This window comes from Plecotus auritus, assembly GCF_963455305.1.
Source record: "Plecotus auritus genome assembly, chromosome: 5".
NCBI classification, from domain to species: domain Eukaryota; kingdom Metazoa; phylum Chordata; class Mammalia; order Chiroptera; family Vespertilionidae; genus Plecotus; species Plecotus auritus.
In genome coordinates this window covers 167,305,383-167,326,529 of record NC_137776.1, presented here as the reverse complement: position 1 = coordinate 167,326,529, position 21,147 = coordinate 167,305,383, and the positions used below count along the sequence as shown (strand labels likewise).

The window sequence follows — 21,147 nt, the reverse complement described above, 5'->3', positions numbered from 1 at the left end:
AAGTTAGTTCATCTAAAAATTGACCACTGTTAAACTCACATTAAAAAGGTCTATGCAATATAAAAACGAGGCAAAATCTGCATTACTGCTGGAAACCAAAAGATGCCATATGCATATCACTCAGTAGAGTGCAAAGTCCATTAGATATCTATAAAACAACCATATTAATTATATTTTAAATCCTTTTAATTGATTAAGTAAAGACAAGAACGTGGATACAGAGTATTTTAATAATATAATCAACAGGAAAGTTTTACTAGTAAAGAATGAAGTTTATAAACTAAAAAGAGAGAATAAACCTTATTTTGAAATATTTGTGGAAAAGTGACAGACATGATCTTTTTGTCAGGCCACCAAGGAAAATCTCAATAAAATTAAAAAGCAGAAATTATGCAGATCTATTATTTGACCAAAATGCAATTAAATAAATAAAATCCAATAGGACATCTAAGAAAAGAAAATATATTCTGTATCTTTTCCATCAGAGAGTAAAAAGTAGCCATAGATACAGATTAGAAAATGACTTCCTAATAGGGGGTATGGAATTTGGCCAAAACTGTGCTAAGTGATAAACTCATAGCATTATCTCTTTCCATTAGATAAAAAAAAGAACTAAACATTTATTTCCAGACTTTGGAAAGGAAACAAAAACTACAGAAAACAAAGGAAAATAGAAGATAAAGTAACAGTCATGTTCAAGCAGAAATTAATAAGTTAGAATACATATACCACAAATGATAGAATTTAGAATAGGTGAATAGTTGGCCTTATAAATATTATTAAGTAGCCTAATGAATGGAATTTTAATTTTAAAAACATAGGAAAGGCACAAACATACAAATTAGGAATAATAAAGGAATTAGACAATAGATTCAAAGGTCAATGAAAATAAAATAATTACATTTTTTAAATCTTAAGGAAAATGATATTAATTATTAAATTTGAAGAATTAGAAAATCTGAATACAACTATAACTAGGAAATGTAACCAGTTAACTGCCACGATATTTTGAATTTAATTAAGAAAGGGGGGGGGGCTAAACTGGAGAGTGAAACCTGCTGCTAATAATAAAGAAGGGGCAATCATTAAAAGACAGAGAGAAGTGACTATTTTTGTATCTGTATTTTACTGAGCAGTTCATACCATATTTAACAGGCAAGGGAATGTAATGTAATTCATAAAATTTGTAGTGTAATTTCATCAGTAAGTATAAGGGTAGTTTTTCTTAAAAATATCAGAAAATAGAATTCAGTGGCATATTAAGAGGATAATCCATGATAATTTAGGATGACTTATTTTTTAAATGCAAGAATTGACATAGTTTAAACAATAGTTTAGTTTTATGGATTTAATTACTTCTTCCTTTAGGGATAGTTTTGTTTTGCTTTTTCTTGATTATTGTTTCTGATCTATTTGCTCTGGTCTTCCCTAGAGTGACATTAGCTATATCTTTGGATTGAAATAATCCGTTTGGAAGTCCAGTTTTTTTCCTTTTAAAGTTTCTTCCCTCAACATGATTTTAAAAAAATGTTTTTATTTCAGAGAGAGGAAGAGAGAGTGAGAGAAGGATAGCAGCATCAATGATGAGAGAGAATCATCGATCAGCTGTCTTCTGCATGCTTCTCCTGGGGATCGAGCCCACAACCTGGGCATGTACCCTGACTGGGAATCGAACTATGACCCCTTCATGAGTCGACATGCAACCACAGAACCACACTACCGGGCATCTTCTCATCATGATTTTATCTCTTTATCCTTTTCCTCTGAACATCAGGGGAATTTTATTCACTCATTCATCCAAGCATTAATGTATCCCTTAAATTAATATTGATTGTTAGGTATAAGAATACTGTAGTGGAGGAGAAACCAAGATGGCAGCATAGGTAAACACCTAAACTGCTGCCTAGCACAACAATTTCAAAACTACAACTAAAAGACAGAACGGACACCATCCAGAACCACAGGAAAGCAGGCTGAGTGAAAATTCTACAACTAGAAGGAAGGAGAAAAGCTCACAGAGAATTGGAGGTACGGCAAAGGGGCTTTGTGCGCGCAGAGAGGAAGGACTGCTGAGAACCTGGCTGACTTTCTCTGGCGGAAAGGGGAAGGAAGCCTCCGACCGCACTGAACCCCAGTTCTGACTGCACTGAACCCCAGTTCCAGGCGAGCCCCTGGGGACCCACGCTCTTGTGGGGGGAGTCTGGACTCTCAGGCGGAGACTCGGGAGCCGGGGAAGGCGGAGGACTGAAAGTGCGCACGCGTGTACGCGCTGGTGCGCACAAAGGCTGCGGGGGTTGCCATAGGCTTTCCCTAGTGGAGGGGAGTCAGAGGCTCCTGACGGCACTGTGCCCCAGTTCTGACTGCAGTGAACCCCGGTTCCAGGCGAGCCCCTGGGGACCCACGCTCTTGTGGGGGGAGTCTGGACTCTCAGGCGGAGACTCGAGCTGGGGAAGGCGGAGGACTGAAAGCGCACGTGTGCGCAGGGGCGGGGCTGACAGGAAGCCAAGACTGAGGCTCCACCCCATCCAAGCTGAGCACAGAGGCTATTGCAGTTTGGCAAGTCTAATCCTATAGGGCTGTCTCCAGCACCGGGCTTCTCCCAGCATAGACACAGCTGATCCTTACAGCCAACTGACCCGGAGGTCAATTCTTACCAGTGATACCAACAACAATAAAGACTTAATTACAACAAGGCTGTACACACAGTCCACAAAGGGGTGCACCAAGAGTGTCCACCTCAGGTTAACTGGGGAAGCAGACCCACTGGGCCATATTGGAAACCTAGCACAAATATCTACCTTACCAACTCAGGGAATCAGTAAAAATGCGGGGTCAAAGAATCAGATCACAAACGAAAGAAATGGAGGAAAACAAACGACTGGATATAGAATTCAAAACCACCGTTATAAGACTTTTTAAGAATATCCTAGAAAAGGCCGATAAATATAACGAGACCCTCGAAGATATGAAAAAGGACCAACTAGAAATTAAACATACACTGACTGAAATAAAAAATATTATACAGAGACCCAGAAACAGAATAGAGGAACACAAGAATCAAGTCAAAGAAGTGAAATACAAAGAAGCAAAAAACACTCAACCGAAAAAGCAAAAAGCAAAAAAAAAAATCCAAAAAGTTGAAGATAATGTAAGAAGACTCTGGGACAACTTCAAGCGTACCAACATCAGAATTATGGGGGTGCCAGAAGAAGAGAGAGAGCAAGATACTGAAAACCTATTTGAAGAAATAATGACCGAAAACTTCCCCCACCTGGTGAAAGACATAGACTTACAAGTCCAGGAAGCCCACAGAACCCCAAACAAAAGGAATCCAAAGAGGACCACACCAAGACACATCATAATTAAAATGCCAAGAGCAAAAGACAAAGAGAGAATATTAAAAGCAGCAAGAGAAAAACAGTTAATTACCTACAAGGGAGCACCCATACGACTGTCAGCTGACTTCTCAAAAGAAACTATGCAGGCCAGACGGGAGTGGCAAGAAATTTTCAATGTGATGAATAGCAAGAACCTACAACCAAGATTACTCTACCCAGCAAAGCTATCATTCAGAATTGAAGGGCAGATAAAGAGCTTCACAGATAAGAAAAAGCTGAAGGAGTTCATCACCACCAAACCAGTATTATATGAAATGTTGAAAGGTATTCTTAAAGAAGAGGAAGAAGAAAAAAGTAAAGAGAAAAATTATGAACAACAAATACATATCTATCAACAAGCGAACCTAAAAATCAAGTGAATTCAAAACCTGAGGAGCAGAATAATCTGGTGAATATAATAGAATCAGGGGCATAGAAAGGGAGTGGACTGATAATTCTCAGGGGGAAAGGGGTATGGGGGGTTCATGAAGAGAATGGACAAAAATCATACACCTTTGGATGAGGACAGTGGGGGGGAGGTAAGGGCAGAAGGTGGGGTGGGAAAGGGGTGGAGGGGAGCTATGGGGGGAAAAAGGAGAAATAATTGTAATAATCTGAATAAAGATTTATTTAAAAAAAAATAAAAAAAAATAAAAGTTCTTCAAAGGGAAAAAAAAAAAAAAAGAATACTGTAGTGAACATGACACATCTTGGCCCTAGTATTAATTTTATTTGGCCCTAGCTGGTTTGGCTCAGTGGATAGAGCGTCGGCCTGTGGACTAGCAGCGGTCACCAGTCCGTGGTTCAAAGGGTTGGCAACCACTGGACTAAGGGTCCCAGGTTCTATTCCGGTCAAGGGCACATGCCCATGTTGCAGGCTCGATCCCCAGTAGGGGGCATGCTGGAGGCATCCGATCAATGATTCTCTTATTATTGATGTTTCTATCTCTCCCTTCTCTGAAATCAATAAAAATATATTTTAAAAGTATTTAACTTGGAAAAAGTAGTAAACAGTTAATTATAATAAAGTGTAAAAAGTGTTATAAGAATGTTAAGAACAGGATGCTTGTGAACATCCAGGGGCAGCCCATTCCTGGTCTAGGCATACAGGATACATTTTCTAGGTAAGTAACAAAGTTAAATATAAAGGGTGAACAGGCAATACCAGTTGAAGGTGTATGTGTGTGTATGGCGATGGAGAGATAGTATTCTCTAAAAAAAGAATAACGTGTATCAGGGCCCAAACCAAACAGTTGTGGTACCTTTCTAAAAGTACATCTACTAATAAAAGTTTTATTGTTGAGTTGGTGAGTGTCTGTAGATAAGGCTAGATATAGGTTTCAAATGTAAAATTCTATAATAAATCACCTGTATATTGCATTGCGTTTTTACCACCCAAAGGCAAATCTCTCCGTCACCATATATTGGACCCCCTTTACCCTTTATGACCTCACCCCAACCCCCTTTTCTTCCAGTAACCACCACTGTTGTTCATTTGTGTGTGTGGTGTGTTTTTTTTGTCTTGTTCATTTGTAAAATTGGTTTTTTAATAATAGAAAATGAATTTTTGTAGGTAATTCATACCTATATTTTTATAAATAGCTTAAAAGGCAGAAATATGGGTGCTTTTTGTGTGTGTTATTCCTATTTAATCTAGGATTAAAGGTCAGCCCCTTCCACACAATAAACCGTCATTGAACTGCTTGAATGGATGAATGAGTAAACAGTTGAAGGATAACATAGACCTCAGTCAACAATTAAAAGGCCAATCAAAGTAAACTTTGACTGCTTAGGACAAAGACTAGAAACATTTCTTTTTCATTCCTTCAATTTGGAAATAACAATTTGACAGGCTTTCAGAATAGATTTTTTGTTTTTGGTTTTCCCTAACTGCTCTTGTTTAAAAACTCTGAGGCATTGGGTTGCAGCTAGTATCATTCTTTTTTTTTTTTTTTAATACTTTAAGTCTTAGTCCCTTAAGTAAGTCAATAAAATCAAGTGCTGGCACTTAGCCCAGTGCAGATGTGATTAGGTTTGGAATATGTATCACAGGAACTAAATATGATTTAAGTCTCAGAACACTCAAATCAGAGGAAGCTGACTGACATGAAAAACTTTTCTAGTATCATTCTGAAGATTTCTGCATTTTTGTAGGTTAAAGCACTCTGATATAAGTTAGTTTCTAGGGCATCCCTTTTCAAGCAAACTTTTTGAATTCTTTCCCAGGAATTTTGAGACAACCATTTTAAAATAATTTGATTTGTCCCTGTAAACTTTTTATTGGAAATTAGCTGTCTTAAAAAAAAATACCTATCTTCCGAAAGAGGGATCTGTTGTCACAAGTAAAGGTCGTGAATTGGCTCAATGAAGAAAAAGATATTTGTTTTCACTCTAGGTAATTAGCTGATACAAAAATCATGAATGCTAAGTCAAAAGTGATGTTTTCAATTTGGTGTATTTTATAGCCATGTAAGGGATCAAACAAACTAATAGTCTTGAGGTAGGAGATATCATTTGTATCATTCACTAAATATGCTGCTCTCCATGGCCCAATTAGAAGCTACAAGCTGAGACCAATAATTTTTTTTCATGTTTTCCCTGGGTGACTACCTTGGAGAGGATCTGTAGATTCTGTTCTGGACATTATGAAGTATGAGTGTAAATACACATGCACAACTCCACTTACATACACAGAAGGTTTCAAGGGCACAACAAAATTACTTACTTGTTAGGTTTTCTTTTTTAAAATCTGAGGGGGAAAGGATAAAAATCTGTTTTAAGTGAGCATCCAGATATCTCATATAGTCTGTGAGAGTGCTAAGAACAGCAAGTTCTCTTTCAGCTCTTTGATATGCAACTAGAAAACATTCTTTGTGTTAAAAGTGAAAAGATTGCGTCTTGAAAATTAAGCCAGCTGTTAGAGTTCCTTACAAAGTTCATTAAAGCAGCATGCAGGGATCCAGCTTTGTTTTGGGAGGTCAGCATTTTCAAACATGTGGCTTATTTTTGCATGCTTAAAAATCTGCTTCACTGGCTAAGAAAGAGGACTTTATTCCTTTATCCCATTCCTCTAGAAAGTCTGAGAAGTTTCTTAGCCATTTCTCTGCACATTCCAGAAAATATTACAAGCTCTCCTAAGATCCCCTTCTGAAATAAGGTAAGCTCTCAAGCAGCAGTTAGAAGTGCTCTTTAATTTCTCTGAGAACAAATGAAGTAAATCCTTATACTAGCCTTTGCAATTAGGATTCTGTTATTAGGTATCCACAGGAGGCAGAACTCAAAAAAATTTTTTGAAATGTCTAGAAATATTAGGAGATTGAAGTGCACACCTTAGTTTCTTCAAAACCAGTAACTGTCTCTTAACTTCCAAAGTCTTGTGAGGACTCTGTTACCTAAATATGGCAGTCTGGTGCAGGCCCGCGGGTCCCAGTGCATGCTGGGGAGCTTGCTGCAGTCGAGCACTGAGAGCAGATACAGCCCAGGTCTGTAGAGTCCCCTGTGGGTCTTCTCTTCCAGCGCCAGCCATTCTTTTGCACAGAAGAGCTCCTTCACCGCCAGGCAGTATTCTCTAAAACAGTTGATGAAGAGCAACACTTGATGAGTCATGGCATGTTAGCGCCAAATTTGTGGCAGTGCCTAAATTCTTTATTTTCAAAACATCATCCTAGCACATTGTTCTCACAAGAGGGTTTTTGAAAGGACTGTTTTATTGTAAATAATGTGAGGCTTTATGGAATATATTATCCTGTCAGATGAAATGGTGTCTCGTTTTGTTTGTAAGACATAATTAATGCTACTTTTAAAAGTAAGATGACATGAGAAGTACGTTTTTCTGGGAAAAAAATACAGACTTTCAATTTCAAAAGGTATTAGATTAGGAATCTGTAATCTGTCTCCTCTCAACTTTATAGTATAATAACTACAAAGGTGCCGAAACAAGGTACACAGAGTTTCAAAAACACACATACTAAAAGTCATGGATCATTATTAGTCAACTTCCATCCTGGGAGATTTTCCTCTAATCTTGGGGCTAATGGGCAGGGCCTGAGAAACACAGTCCTCATCTCTACATGCTTGTCTTTCAAAACAGAACCACACAACTTTCCTGGCAGGCTACAGGAGGGCATGGGAGTCTTTACCCAGCCCCCACTCTGGAGAAGCTGAGGCCTGTCCCAGTGCTGTGTGCTTCCCTGCTTCTCCCCGCCCTCAACCCCCCATGAGACAAGAGTGTCAGTACTTAAATTAAAATAGTGGGTGGAATGTATTTTAAAATATATACAGCTGACCAGTGTGGCTCAGTGGTTGAGCATCAATCTATGAAACAGGAGGTCAAGGTTCAATTTTCAGTCAGGGCACATGCCTGGGTTGTGGGCTCGATCCCCAGTGTGGGGCATGCAGGAGGCAGCCTATCAATGATCCTCCTCTCTCATCATTGAAGTTTCTATCTTTCTCTCCCTTCCTCTTTAAAATCATTAAAAATATATTTAAAAAAATATATATATATTTACACATAATATAAAGTAATATTCTGAAATGCTCATCTTGATCTCATATTTATTAGCAAATAATGCTGAAACACTTGAAATGTAGTTTTATTTTCCTTTCTCTCTCTTGGCTTACTAATAAGATCCATATTAGTTTAGTATTTTTTTTATTTCATAGAAAGCAGGATATTTAAGAATATGATAATGTGAACAATAACAAGGGCAACAGAATATTATACCTTTACGACGTTTTCTAGAAGCTCAGAACCCTTGTATTATAAGGTATCATCAGTGATTTACATGGTAGGAGTTTTGTCCAATTAATTGCCTTCTATTTTGGACAGAAGCCAGTTTTTGCCTTTACTAATGCACAAGACAACTTCCACTTTTGAAAACTCTTCCTGTTTGGAGACAGCCAAATACATTCACCCATTTATTTACTTTTAATTTTACCTGCAAATGGGTATAGGAGTAGGTACCACCCCAGGGTTGCATTCGTGGAAAATGTGGTTACACAGCAAAGCCTCCGCTGCTGGCCGGCAGAACGGGCTCACTGCTTTCAGTTCACTCCAGGCGGTGTGCACGAGTAGTTCTTGGGCCTCCTCAGGGTCCGCGTAGGAGTTGTTGAAGAAAACAAAAGCACCATTTGCCAGGACAGCGTTACACACCTCCCCTCTGTACTGGGCGCAGTAGCCTTTGTTATCTTTCTGTGGTTTACTGAAAGAAGCAGTGAACAGTGTTCCCAATCACATGCTATTTCTTAGCATTCAGTCTGCTTTTTTTTTTTTTTCCTTCAGTTTCCACATCTACATTACAGAAATAGGAGAAAATTGCACTAGCAAATTGGTTGAAGTGCTCCATGTGAATACTGTCTTCACATTTCCACCTGCAATTATATCACCTCTGGCTTACTCCAGCGGGCTGTAATGAGGATCAGATGTGATAATGGACGTGGGAAGCTTTGGAAACTATGGGTATCTTTATACATAGAATTTGAATGCTCTTAGTTAAGCAGTCTGAGATTCTTCTTACAAATAAGCTGACATAGGTAAACAAATACATAAAAAACATATTCATCATGATGATTAAAAAATAATCTAGCATAGTAAATACTCTGATCCAAAGCTTTACAGTTTATCTATGTGTTAGGATAGTTAAATACTTGGATTTTGTAGCATACATATATCTTTGAGACACTGTCCATACTTAGATTCTCTCACTCACCCATCTTCCCAGCATTCCATCTACATAGCCTATATAATAAAGAGTTAATATGCAAATTGACCATCACACCCTCACACAAGATGGCCACCCCCATGTGGTCACAAGATAGCCGCCACAAGATGGCCGGCAGGGGAGGACAATTGTGGGCAATCAGGCCAGGAGGGGAGAGCAGTTAGGGGTGACCAGGCCATCAGGGGAGGGCAGTTGGGGGCAACTGGGCCTGCGGGGGAGGGAGGGCAGTTGGGGGCGACCAGGCCAGCAGGAGAGGGTAGTTGAGGGTGACCGGGTCGGCAGGGGAGGACAGTTGGGGGTGATCAGGCCGGCAGGGGAGTGCAGTTGGGGGCGATCGGGCTGGCAGGCAGGTGAGTGGTTAGGAGCCAGTAGTCCTGGATTGTGAGAGGGATGTCTGACTGCCGGTTTAGGCTCGATCCCATAGGGGTCCCAGATTGGAGAGGTCCCAGGCCAGGCTGAGGGACACTCCGAGGGGTCCCAGATTGGAGGGGTCTCCATCCTCCGAGGGGTCCCAGGCCGGGCTGAAGGACACTCCCTCCCCCACCCCCGTGCATGAATTTTGTGCACCAGGCCACTAGTCTTTATATAAAGGATTCTAAGACCAGAAAATTAAGCAAATTAGAATTTGTGCCAAATTTTTAAAGTGTTAAGAAAATCCATTTGAAAAATTGATGCTTTAATTAGAAACCAACCATTGGCTTTTTTAAAGCAAATCTATTAAATGAGATACAACTCAATCAGGTAAAACAATGAACTTCCAAGAAACAATATACTTATAATGTTTTGTAATATAAAATTTTCCTCTAATCCACACTTGCCTTTTCCTAATTAGTCTACCTGAATTTGACTGTGTTACTTCTAGCGTGTTACAGGTTTTTAGAAAAAAGGCCTTGAATAAGAAAACACAAAACTCCCATGAAAACTTGGGCCAGGTAAGGTTGGGAAGACACCCAGAGAAATAGCGATGACACCACTTCTTAGGGAAGGAACTAGGTCTAAGATAACACTAAGAAAGTTCAAGAGAAGCACAATGTGGTGCTTTAAGAAACTGAATAATAATACCTAATAACCAGAAGTTGCTCAAATTGGTTTACAGAATGGTCTCACATATTAATATAATATCTTGGTAAAAGGGAGGATGGATACGTGAAGGTGTGATTCTTCACTTAACAGGAAAAAATTGTCATGTAAAAGTTCAATATTTCCTCCACTGTCTCTGAGCTGAGAAAGGTTCATGCAGGCTTTGCTGTTACATGTTAACTATTGAATAACGGTTCTTTATTTTTCTGTATTTTTTAAAATTAAAAGCACTCAATAATTTTTTCTTTAATCACACAAACAAAAACATTTTTTAGAAAACATTGGAAACTAAAAAAAAAAAAGAAAGAAAGAAAAGAAAAATAAGTGAAAATACCCTCAGGGATAAGTATTATTAAGTCAGTTACTAAACAGTCTCTCACTCTGAATTTCTGCTGTGTCTCCTAAAAAGCCCTACATTTTTTTAACAACTTCAGTTGACTTGATAGTATTGAGTCTTCATTTCTTTTTGAATATTAGCTACATAATGCAAAAAAAACCCCAAAAAACAAATAAAAATCAAAAGATAAAACAGGATATGTTTTTAATAGAAATGAAACTTTGGTTGCAGTTTTGGCTTTTCTATCAGCTTGAAGTTAACTAGCCTGTGCAAACCCTTTGCAAGCTGGAGAAAACCATAAAATACAAAGTATATGGTTCATATTAATTTTCTTTGTCTCTAATATTTCTGGAAGCTTTAAAGACTTACTAGGATTAGCTCTACAATGTAAGAAATAATATACAGGACCAAATATACACATTTTATACATATGATATATATACATATATATTATAAGTGGAGAGAGTCAGAGACTGCCCATAGTTTCAGAGTTGAAACAACTTCCTTTTCTTTTTTCTCTCTTCTTTTACAGACTTTATAAACCTCAAATTTTATGTAGTTATTAAAGTTTAGAGGCAAAACACAAAGGCAAATTGGGCCATTTTGTTCCTCAACCTCCTAACCCTATCACTTAAACAAAATTTGAAAGGAGCTCACAGCAACACTTTAGGGGACAAAATAAATGCAAATAATTCCATTGTTGTCTCCTGTTGTCTTTTGCAAGTGAGGAGACCCCTCCCTGCCCACAAGCGGTTCTTGGGAAGGCCCTTGGAGCAACACCAGAAGCAGCTGGTCCTGTTGTTCATTTGAACAGTGGGGCAGAGGTCACAGGGATCTGTTCGCAGAATGTTAGTTATTTTGGAATGATCTGCCGGACTGTCTCCAAAAATGCTAGTTAATATTGCTCATGGAGCCAGTCCCTCTCTCTCTCCTGACAAACTAAACCTGGCTCATCTTCCTTTCTGTAAAGTTTCTCTCTTTGGATGATCCCAAGTCCCCCTTTTAACTTCTTTTATTACACACAATTTTCCTTGGTCAAATGGAGTACTTAAAGGAGTCTCATTACACCATTTACTTTATTTCTCTGCTTTAAAAAGTATGTTACATTTTTAAAAGTGATTGTAGAATTTCTATGAGGAAGACCTACATTCCCTTTGAACACAATGCCTTGTCTATGCAGAGGACTAGCTGTGGTTTGAGATAAGGCAACCCCACTACTCCAGTGAAAAATTTACACTTCTACTGGCCTCCTTCGGGGTGGCCCACATGTACCTCCTTTGATGTGGAAAAAATCTCCTTTCCCTATATCCCAACTGTCTGGTCTCCTGTTGCACTTACCCAACAGGGTTCTATGCCAATTCCAATCTCCAAAACAAACTGGAATTTTTTATTCTTTCATGCCTTTGTACATGATTCATTCTCTAAGGCAGTCAACAAATAGAATCCATAGGTCACATTCAGCCTGCTGCCCATTTTTTTACTTCCTGTGACCTAAGAGTGGTGTTTATATTTTTAAATGGTTGAAAAAAACACACCAAAAGAAGTAAAAATTATATGAAACTCCAATGCCAGTTCCGTAAGTTAGGTTTGATTGGAGCAGAGCTACGTTCAATCATTTATGAATGGTCATACTGTTTTTACCCTGAAACAGCAGAATTGAGCAGTGACAACAGAGACTGTAGGCCCCACAAAGCCAAATATATTTAATATCCAGTCCTTTGCAGAAGTTTGCCAACCTCTGCTCTAAGACATAGATCAAATGTCATTTTTCTGAAATGCCAGACCCATTGTCCTCAAATAGAAGCACATGGCCTCTCCTGAAAAACACCTCTTGTGTTTCTTCTAAAATTACTATCTATTTATTGTGTAGAACAGAGAGTGATGTAAAGACAAAATTTAAATTAAACTTTGAAAATTTATTATATTAGTCAAATATACACACTTTAAATATTTGTACATATATCAGTTATAATCTGTATATACATAAGAGTAATATATAGAGTTTTATATATACTACAAATAGTATACATGGTGTACATAATTACAATTAGAATTATTTTATACATGTTTTTATATCATGCATTTTTACTTAGCATGATATAAACATTTGCCTATGCCATTATGTTATTCTATCACATCAATTTATCTTATTGGTAGATATTGAAATTGCTCATACATTTCACCAGTAAATAAAAGGAAAGGTTGTTTTGGATTTTATTGTTCATACACTTATTATTTCCCTAACATAAACTATTAAAAGTGCATTTATCCAATGAATGGATACAACCATTTTAGTTTCTTAATAAAAATTGCCAAATGCTCTCTAGAAAGGTTATTGCAATTTTCTTCCTACCAACAGTTTGAGAGTGCTTGTGTTATCACAAGTGAAAAATGGTATGGAATTTTATTTAATGAGCATTACTAGGTATTTGACTACTAATGAATGTAAAACTTTTCATTTGCACTTATGTGCACGTGAATGATCTACTTCTGTTCTTGAGACCTTGGAATTTGTATGTGCTTCCATTAATATGTTGAATTGTTTTGATTCATTACTTTCCTGTATATAGTGCCAGGAACAGAGTGAGCGGTTTAAAAATGCACAGAGAGAACAGGTGTGCTACCAATAAAGGGTCTGTTGGTGGCCTTGCATTTTAATTTAACTTGTACCATGTTTATGTTGTATGTCCCCTCAGTAGCTTATTCAGCTTCACTGTAGAATTCTTAAGGATCAGAACTCTGGCTCTTAGAACTGTGATAAATGAGTAGGTCAAATCTATAAGAATTGGGACAGGATAAAGAACTAACCAAATTTTCGCATGCAATGTGTTCTTTCATTCCATTAAATTAGGAAGAGAGGTTGGTGGTTTAGATCCTGCTCAGTTACTGTGCTAACTGGGTTAGTATAGTCATTACCAATCTAAGTTCTTGCATCTATCCACCAGAGATCAGATTGAGGCTTTGTAGTTTGCTATGCGGTCCTGGCAATTCTTGGTGCAACAGGTTCCGCATATAAAAATATAGTGATGATAATAGTGCTTGCCCCATAAAATTGCTGAAATGTTGACATGAGAAAGGTGTTGACCACAAAACTTAGCTGCTATTATCACTATTACTATTATTATTCTTAATATCAGTTTCATCATTTGTAAATTTAGAGTTTTTATAAAAGCCAATTTTACTGCAAATAAAACACTTAGTTGCCAAATATTATAGGACAAGGTGATACTTTCTTATCTATAGGATAAAGCAATGAAGGAGAGTTTGGGAATCAGTTCTGGGTTCTCTTTCCAAGCCTATAATTTACTAGCTCTGTAAGTCACTGGAAGTCTCCAGTTCAAAGAAATTCCCTTAGTTTCTTTTCCGTACAATAGGGATAATAATAGTACCTATGTCATAGGGATTTCCTGAGGATAACTTTAAATAATGCATATAAAGCCAAAAAAGTGCCTGATACACCATATATGTTATTCAATAGATGTTACCCATCTCCATTTTCATCATCACCTTGTAAGAGTATTAAAAGGATTTGAAATTAGTTTCTGAAAGATTACAGTGCTCAGCAAATAGACGATAGATGGCATGTCAAACAAAAAACTCAACAAAACAAAACATTGATATAATAACAATGTCTTACCTCCATTCTTATAACAGGAAAGGAAGTTCCCACAGGAAATCAAGTTGAAGGGGAAAAGAAGCAAAAATTAGTGCATTTTCATTTTATGGTTGCAAGAGATAGTGTTTTGATAACTCTAATCTCTTAAATTTCTGGAAAGTTCTCTGCTTCTGCTAGGAGGCCAGATACCACATTAACAGGCAGATTTGGAGAAGATTAAGAAAATATTGAGTGTCTCCAGGATCTGAATTCAAGTCAAAGCAGCCATGGGAGCCGTCAGCGCAGTCAGTATGATAGCTCCAAATATACCTCCATTAGCCACCCGGGGACTTTTCATCCAGAAAGCAAGATATGGAGGTTAAGTGGGAAGAGGCGGGAGGGAGGAGTAGAGGAGAGAAGGAGAGATGAAAGAGCTGTTATTTCCACAGACCCACTAGCCTCACAGTCGTGTGACCTGTGCAGCCACACAGCGTCCTCCGCTCAGAAGGACTATATGCTTAGTTTACCGCACTGCTGTCACCTTCTTGAAATACTTCATTTATTAACAAGAGACCCTGCATTTTCATTTCACACAGGGACCCATAACTCATGCCCACAGCGTGAAAGCTCAGGGCACTGAGAAAAAGGCCCCTCTCTTCAAGTGAGTTATGGGGCTAGCGGCAGAAATGGCCCCAACTTGGACTTACCCAAGGCAGGAAGACCCTTGCAAGGGTGTAATTGACCAGCATCTCTGAATGATTTCATCTCTTTTTGTATAGGAAATCTAAAACTTCACACTCTTTACCAAATACTTGATCTATGTCTTTCTGTGCCCCAATTCCCATCATAAAAGTAAGAAGTAAAACATATGCTTTGACTAAATCCAATTTGCCTTAACAGAATTTCTTCTGATGTCAATGTCTAACTCCTTTTTAAGGTTTCAGGTCCATTTGGGTGTTCTTCTTTTGCTGAGTTTTAAGGCTTCTAAAAGGAATTCCTGCCCAGTTGTTGTGGCTTAGTGGTTGAGCATCGACCTATGAACCAAGAGGTCATGGTTGGATTCCCTGTCAGGGCACATTCTGGGGATGTGGGCTCAATCCCCAATAGGGGGCATGCAGGAGTCAGCTGATCAATGAATCTCTCTTATCATTGATGTTTCTCTCCCTCTCACTTCCTCTCTGAAATCAATAAAAATATATTAAAAAATTAATTCCTCTGAGAAGTCTATCTTGAAAAACCTTGTAAACTCAGAGGTTTGTTTTTCTAATCATCTGTTTGGCATTTGTGAGGGTTGGTGACTATGAGGTTTTTGTAACCGTTAGTGTGTAAGTCTTGTCTTTATGGGCTTTTTTATTAAATGAGTCTGATGATGAGGCTCAGAAACCAACCTACATGAGGCACCACCATGACCCAAACCTCATGCCAATTCTGCCACTGTACAGATAGAACAGGTGGAAGGATACGTTAGGAAATTCTTCCAGAGAAATGGTATGTAATTTAGAGAGGTAAAGGCAGATTCTGAGGGCAGCTGAGCAAAGAAACCTGTTGAAACTTGAGGAGGCCAAGGTTATGTATATGAAAGAGCCCTTAATTTAAGATGTAAAAGGAGGACTCAATACCATGGATATGTGCCAATGCCAAGGAGAATTCAGGCATAGTACTTGGGTGGAGATAATAAGCTTAGATATGCTTCTATCTCAAGGACAAGTAAGGAAGGAAAAATATAATTAATTAAGGGTGCATTGTTGTCTCAAGAATATTAAGAAAATTGGAGGATGCCCTCATATTCTGGGCTTCCATGCATTTCTTATTGGAATTTCTCCAGTCATATTTTCTTTGGAGGGAGGATGGGGAGTAGGGAAGGGGTCCAAGAACTTTGTAATCATAAACAAGTTCTTTTATCTCAAAACAAGATATTTTAAAATTCCAAAAATTTCCAACAGTCATCAATATTTGTAGTATTTTTAAAATTATCTGGGGAAGTCGGCAAAAGTTTGGCTTTCTTCTAAAACATACAGCGACTCTAATATAAGCAAGCTGCCTGATTATAAAGAGTGCTTAGCTCTTATGCCTAACTGCAGAACAGCTGGTAGCAATCATTGTGGCTACTGGCTGTTACTCCTTCTTCCTTTCCCCCTTTATTAAAGACAAAAACAAAACACCTTTAATCAATATGAAACCAGATAGCCAGGTGGGTACTGAAAATATTGGGGGAAACACTTAGTAAAGTATGACTGTCTAATCACTCTGCTGTATACCTGAAACTAGTACAAAATAATATTGAATGCAAACTGTAATTGAAAAGTAAAATTTAAGAAAAAAAAGAAAACTTATAAAGCCATTGTGTATATTCACCACGTCTTCTTTATGCATTTGTTTGCTGATAGACACTTAGGTTGTTTTCATATCTTGGCTATTGTGAATAATGTTGCAAAGAATATGAGAGTGCAAGTATCTCTTCAATATCCTGTTTTCATTTTCTTTTGTTTCCTTAAATACAGAAGTGGGATTGGTGGGTTATATAGCAGTTTATTTTTAATTTCTTCATTTTTCATGGTGGTGAATCAACTTGCATTCTACCAACAGTGCTCAAGAAGTCCCCCTTTTTTCCACATCCTTGCCAACACTTTTTAATGCTTATCTTTTTGAGGATAGCATTCTAATGGGTATGAGGTTATATTTCATTGTCTCTTTGGTAAATATGTCTATTCAGATCCTCTGTCCATTTTTAAATCATGTTGTTTGTATTTTCACCTTTTTAAAGTTGAATGAGGGTTTTTTAAAACATATTTTGGGTATTAACTCCTTACCAGATACATGATTTGCAAGTATTTTCTCCCATTCCATATGTTGCCTTTCCATTTTGTTGATGGTTTCTTTTGCTGTGCAAAAGCTTTTTAGTTTAAAATAGTGCCACTTGCCCTAACCGGTTTGGCTCAGTGGATAGAGCATCGGCTTGCAGACTGAAAGGTTCCAGGTTCGATTCCTGTCAAGGGCATGTACCTTGGTTGCGGGCACATCCCCAGTAGGAGGTGTGCAGGAGGCAGCTGATCGATGTTTCCCTCTCATCGATGTTTCTAACTCTCTATCCCTCTCCCTTCCTCTCTGTAAAAAAGCAATAAAATATATTTTAAAAAATTAAATAAAATAGTGCCACTTATTTATTTTGCTTTTGTTGCTTGTGCTTTTGGTATCATATTTTTAAAAATTGTTGAAGAAAACAGTGTCAGTGAGGTTGCCACCTATATTGTCTTTTTCATCATGATCTTAGAGGAAAAGCTTTCAATCTTTCATTGTTGAGTATAATGTTGGTTTCGGTTTGTCATATATGGCCCATATTGTGTTGAGGTATGATCCTTCTATCCCCAATTTGTTGAGAATTTTTATCATGAGAACATACTGTATTTCGTTGAATGCATTTTCTGCATCTATTGAGGTAATCATATAATTTTTATCTCTCATTCTATTAATGTGGCATATCACATTTATTGATTTGCATCCCTGGGATAAAACTCACTTGATCATGGTGCATGCTCCTTTTAATGTGCTATTCAGTTTACTGATGTTTTGTTTAGAAATTTTGCATCTGTATTTATCGGGGGTAGTGGTCTGAAGTTTTCTTTCCTTGTAGTGTCCTTATCTGGCTTTGATATCAGAATAATGCTGGCCTAGTAAAATGAGTTTGGGTCTCTGCCACAGGGCCGAGGATTCTGATGACAAAGAGAAGGCATCTTGCCAACTATCCTGTGATTTGAACCTTTTGGAGTTGTGACTGGAGGGGAAATGCAACTTCCTGGTTCATAGGGAGAGGTTCCAAAAGTTTTTCTGACTCCTTTTGATGACTAATAAGAAATGTAAATGAGTCAGAAAGAAGTATATCATATTTCTTAAACAATGCATAAGGATTTGGGCAAACACATGGAAGAGTTTGGGGAAAATAAATGCTGATCTTTTTTTTTTTCTTTTCTTGTCCTTAAACAGTAGAAGTATCATTAAACTTAATCCTAAGCACTAGACGAGATTTTTCCATTGCCAGTTTTCCCCGCCAGGATGAGTAAATAAACAGATGGAGCAAAAACTTCTAAGTGAGACACAAAGAATGTGACAAAGGGGCTGTTGACTATAGAACACTAAGGGAGGGTGGGGTTGACTGAAATAAGAGAAAGAAGAGTTTGAGGTAAGGAAGCATTGCCAGAATGTCAAAGGGAGGCACCATATCTGACTCCAAGCTGTGGTCCTCTGGCCAGCCCCATCAGAGGCCAAAAGCAGAAAGTGACCTGAAGCAGAAATAGAGAAAGCAGGTGCCACAGCCAAGCTCTGGAAGATCTGGGGAGCATAAGACCATGCTTCTTTGAAATGATTCTGAATTAGAGTGACTCAACAGATTCCTTTCACCAGAGTGGCCTCACTTCTGTAGAACATTGGTCCAGGGAGCACTGCAGAGTTAGAAGGTAATTTCCTCAATGATGGCAGAGGGACTTCATGAAACATCGAGCAAGTTTAACTAAAAACAAAAAGTCAAAGTGATGAAGAGAAAATGGCAGATGTCTCATGGTGTTCAGAGGTCTTATTCCATTGTACCATTGAGACATCCTCACTGGATCTTCCTGGGGAAATATTAGGAAAAGTAGAGGAGCTTAAAATCTCCTCATAGTCAGATAGGGAAAACAGATCAGAGGCTGAACAAAGGGCCTTATATGTTTTTATGAATTAGCAACTGGAGGGAGTTCCTCTTTCCTCATCTTGGTAACTTTTCCCCCCATGTGCAGGATTAAAATTTATTGATTCAAGTATAGTACCTAACACTTGCTCAACATGCATTTTTAGGTTCATTGACTAAAGTCAAGTCATTGCTGGTTCCATTGCCCCTACTGAGGTCACTGCTCCTCACCTGCATTCAACTTTGCTGCTGCAGCATATTTCAAGCCCCTCTGCTTCTATGTGCCAATCCATGAGTTGCTCCCACCATTCCTTTACCCACACATATTCTAGTGCTATTTTTCCTAGGCTGCTGTTGCTCATTGCCCCCATCCTCTCTCTGGTCTAGTCTCAACATTGACCACTCTTCCCTGCACCCTGGGACATTGCCTTTCTATGCTGCCTGTCCACACCTTAGGACTCTTTCTACCGTCAGAAAATACTATATATATATATATATATATATATATATATATATATATATATAATTTTTTTTAATGTGGGGGGATATAGGGGGTAGGGAGAGGGAGATTACAGCTTCATCTGTTGGTATATTCTATTTATTAACGGAATTGAATCAGGTTCTCATTTGGGCTGGGATAGGGATGAAGGGGAAATGTTGCTGTAGATGATATGATGACAGCCATGCTCTGTAGTCCTTTCATCATCAAGAAATCATGTCCATGAGGTTCTTCTTATTGGTTATACCACAACCTTCTGTGTACTTATTATGGGTAGGCTCTGAAGGTTGCCACACTAAAGGATGAGTTTGTGACAAGTCCCTCCAGCTTGGTATGTTGTGAAAAGGAGGGAAATAAGGAAATTAAGAATTCAGATACACATTTTATAGATTTATTTTTTCTGAACCAATATCCTAGAAGAGATGTATATTGATAAATTAAGGAAAAAGCCAAAAGCATAGGGAATTTTTCCTACATTTGATTTGGCAAGCTAGAAACAGAAAATCTTATAAGGGTCTCTTACCCTGACATGTGATGGTCACATTAGTGTAAAAATGGTAATATGACATGGTTAGGTAAAGAGCAGGGCTAAGTTGGTAGGTCTGAATCGCTTTTGGATTTTGTGTTACTTGCAAGTGATTCATAAGTTGCATCAGGCCCCATGAGGGATAAGAAGGGCTGGGTTGGAATTCAGCAGGCCTTCCATAGTAGGGAGAGACAGGGTGACCTACTTGCAGAGCCTCCAGAGAGGGGCTTGAAGAATTTGACTGAGATGCAGAGGGCTGTGCTGCTACAGGAGGAACCTCAAAGAGGCTGAGCCAGCCGGGGAGGTCCTCTGGATTCTAACCAAGTCCGGAAATGAGATCATAAGTGCTCTGGCTGTAGATTTCACTGGAGACCAGGGGGGCCCAGAGGAGACCACTGCATAAGTTTAAGTCTCCTTCTTTCATGCCATCTAGGGAAGGGATGGAAAGAGGAAAGGCAGGAAGAATCCTGGCAGGAAATCGACCTTTGAGTGACTTAATAACTTCCTGAAATGAGACTCTCTTAAGATTAACAATATTATTTCTTCTTTTCTGCCCAGAGGAGGTGTAAGTTTAACTTAGATTAGATTGGTTCATTTTCTCTCTCTTTCTCTCTCTCACTCTACATACATACACACACAGAGAGAGAAAGAGATTTTTTTAACTTTGGATCTTGATCAAATATAAAATAAAATGTAACATAATGAAACTAGAATAGTATCAAGTAATTAAAAGGCATCAAAATTTTAATTATTTTATCTTCTCATGTTCTTATATTTTGTTTTGTTTTTATCTATCATTATTTATCTATCATTATCTATCATTATCACTAGACACCTTCCTCAAAATCTCAGACACATCTTAACTCATTCCTCTACCACATTGTCACATTCAAACACTTTTACATCTCATCATTTATATCCTGCTAGGTCCTATGCATCTCTTCTCTTCTCTCTGTAACAATTGCTACTGTTGTTGTTCAGACATTTATGAGTTTTCTAGACTCCTAGAATAGCCTCCTTCTTGGGCCTGCTAAACTTCTGACAACCAACGTTTATTTTTTTAAATATTTTTATTAATTTCAGAGAAGAAGGGTAAGAGAAAGAAAGATAGAAACATCAATGATGAGAGAGAATCATTGATTGGCTGCCTCCTGCACACCCCCCTATTGGGGATTCAGCCTGCAACCAAGCATGTGCCTTTGTCCAGAATCGAACCCTGGACCTTTCAGTCCTCAGGCTGACGCTCTTCCACTGAGCCAAACCAGCTAGAGCCCAACATTTGTTAATTTGATAAAGGATATATATGACCATAATGCTTGTCCCCTCTCAAATAATTAAATGACTTCCATTGAT

General features: G+C 38.2%; 1 protein-coding gene across 1 annotated transcript in view; it reads right to left on the bottom strand.

Moving 5' to 3' along the window:
• MUSK (muscle associated receptor tyrosine kinase) overlaps positions 1-21,147 on the bottom strand; it is a 73,484-nt gene that overhangs the window by 5,654 nt on the left and 46,683 nt on the right. Inside the window, 3 exon segments of the mRNA XM_080667805.1 lie at positions 6,103-6,126; positions 6,770-6,945; positions 8,315-8,578. Coding sequence (XP_080523931.1) covers positions 6,103-6,126; positions 6,770-6,945; positions 8,315-8,578 — 464 coding nt within the window.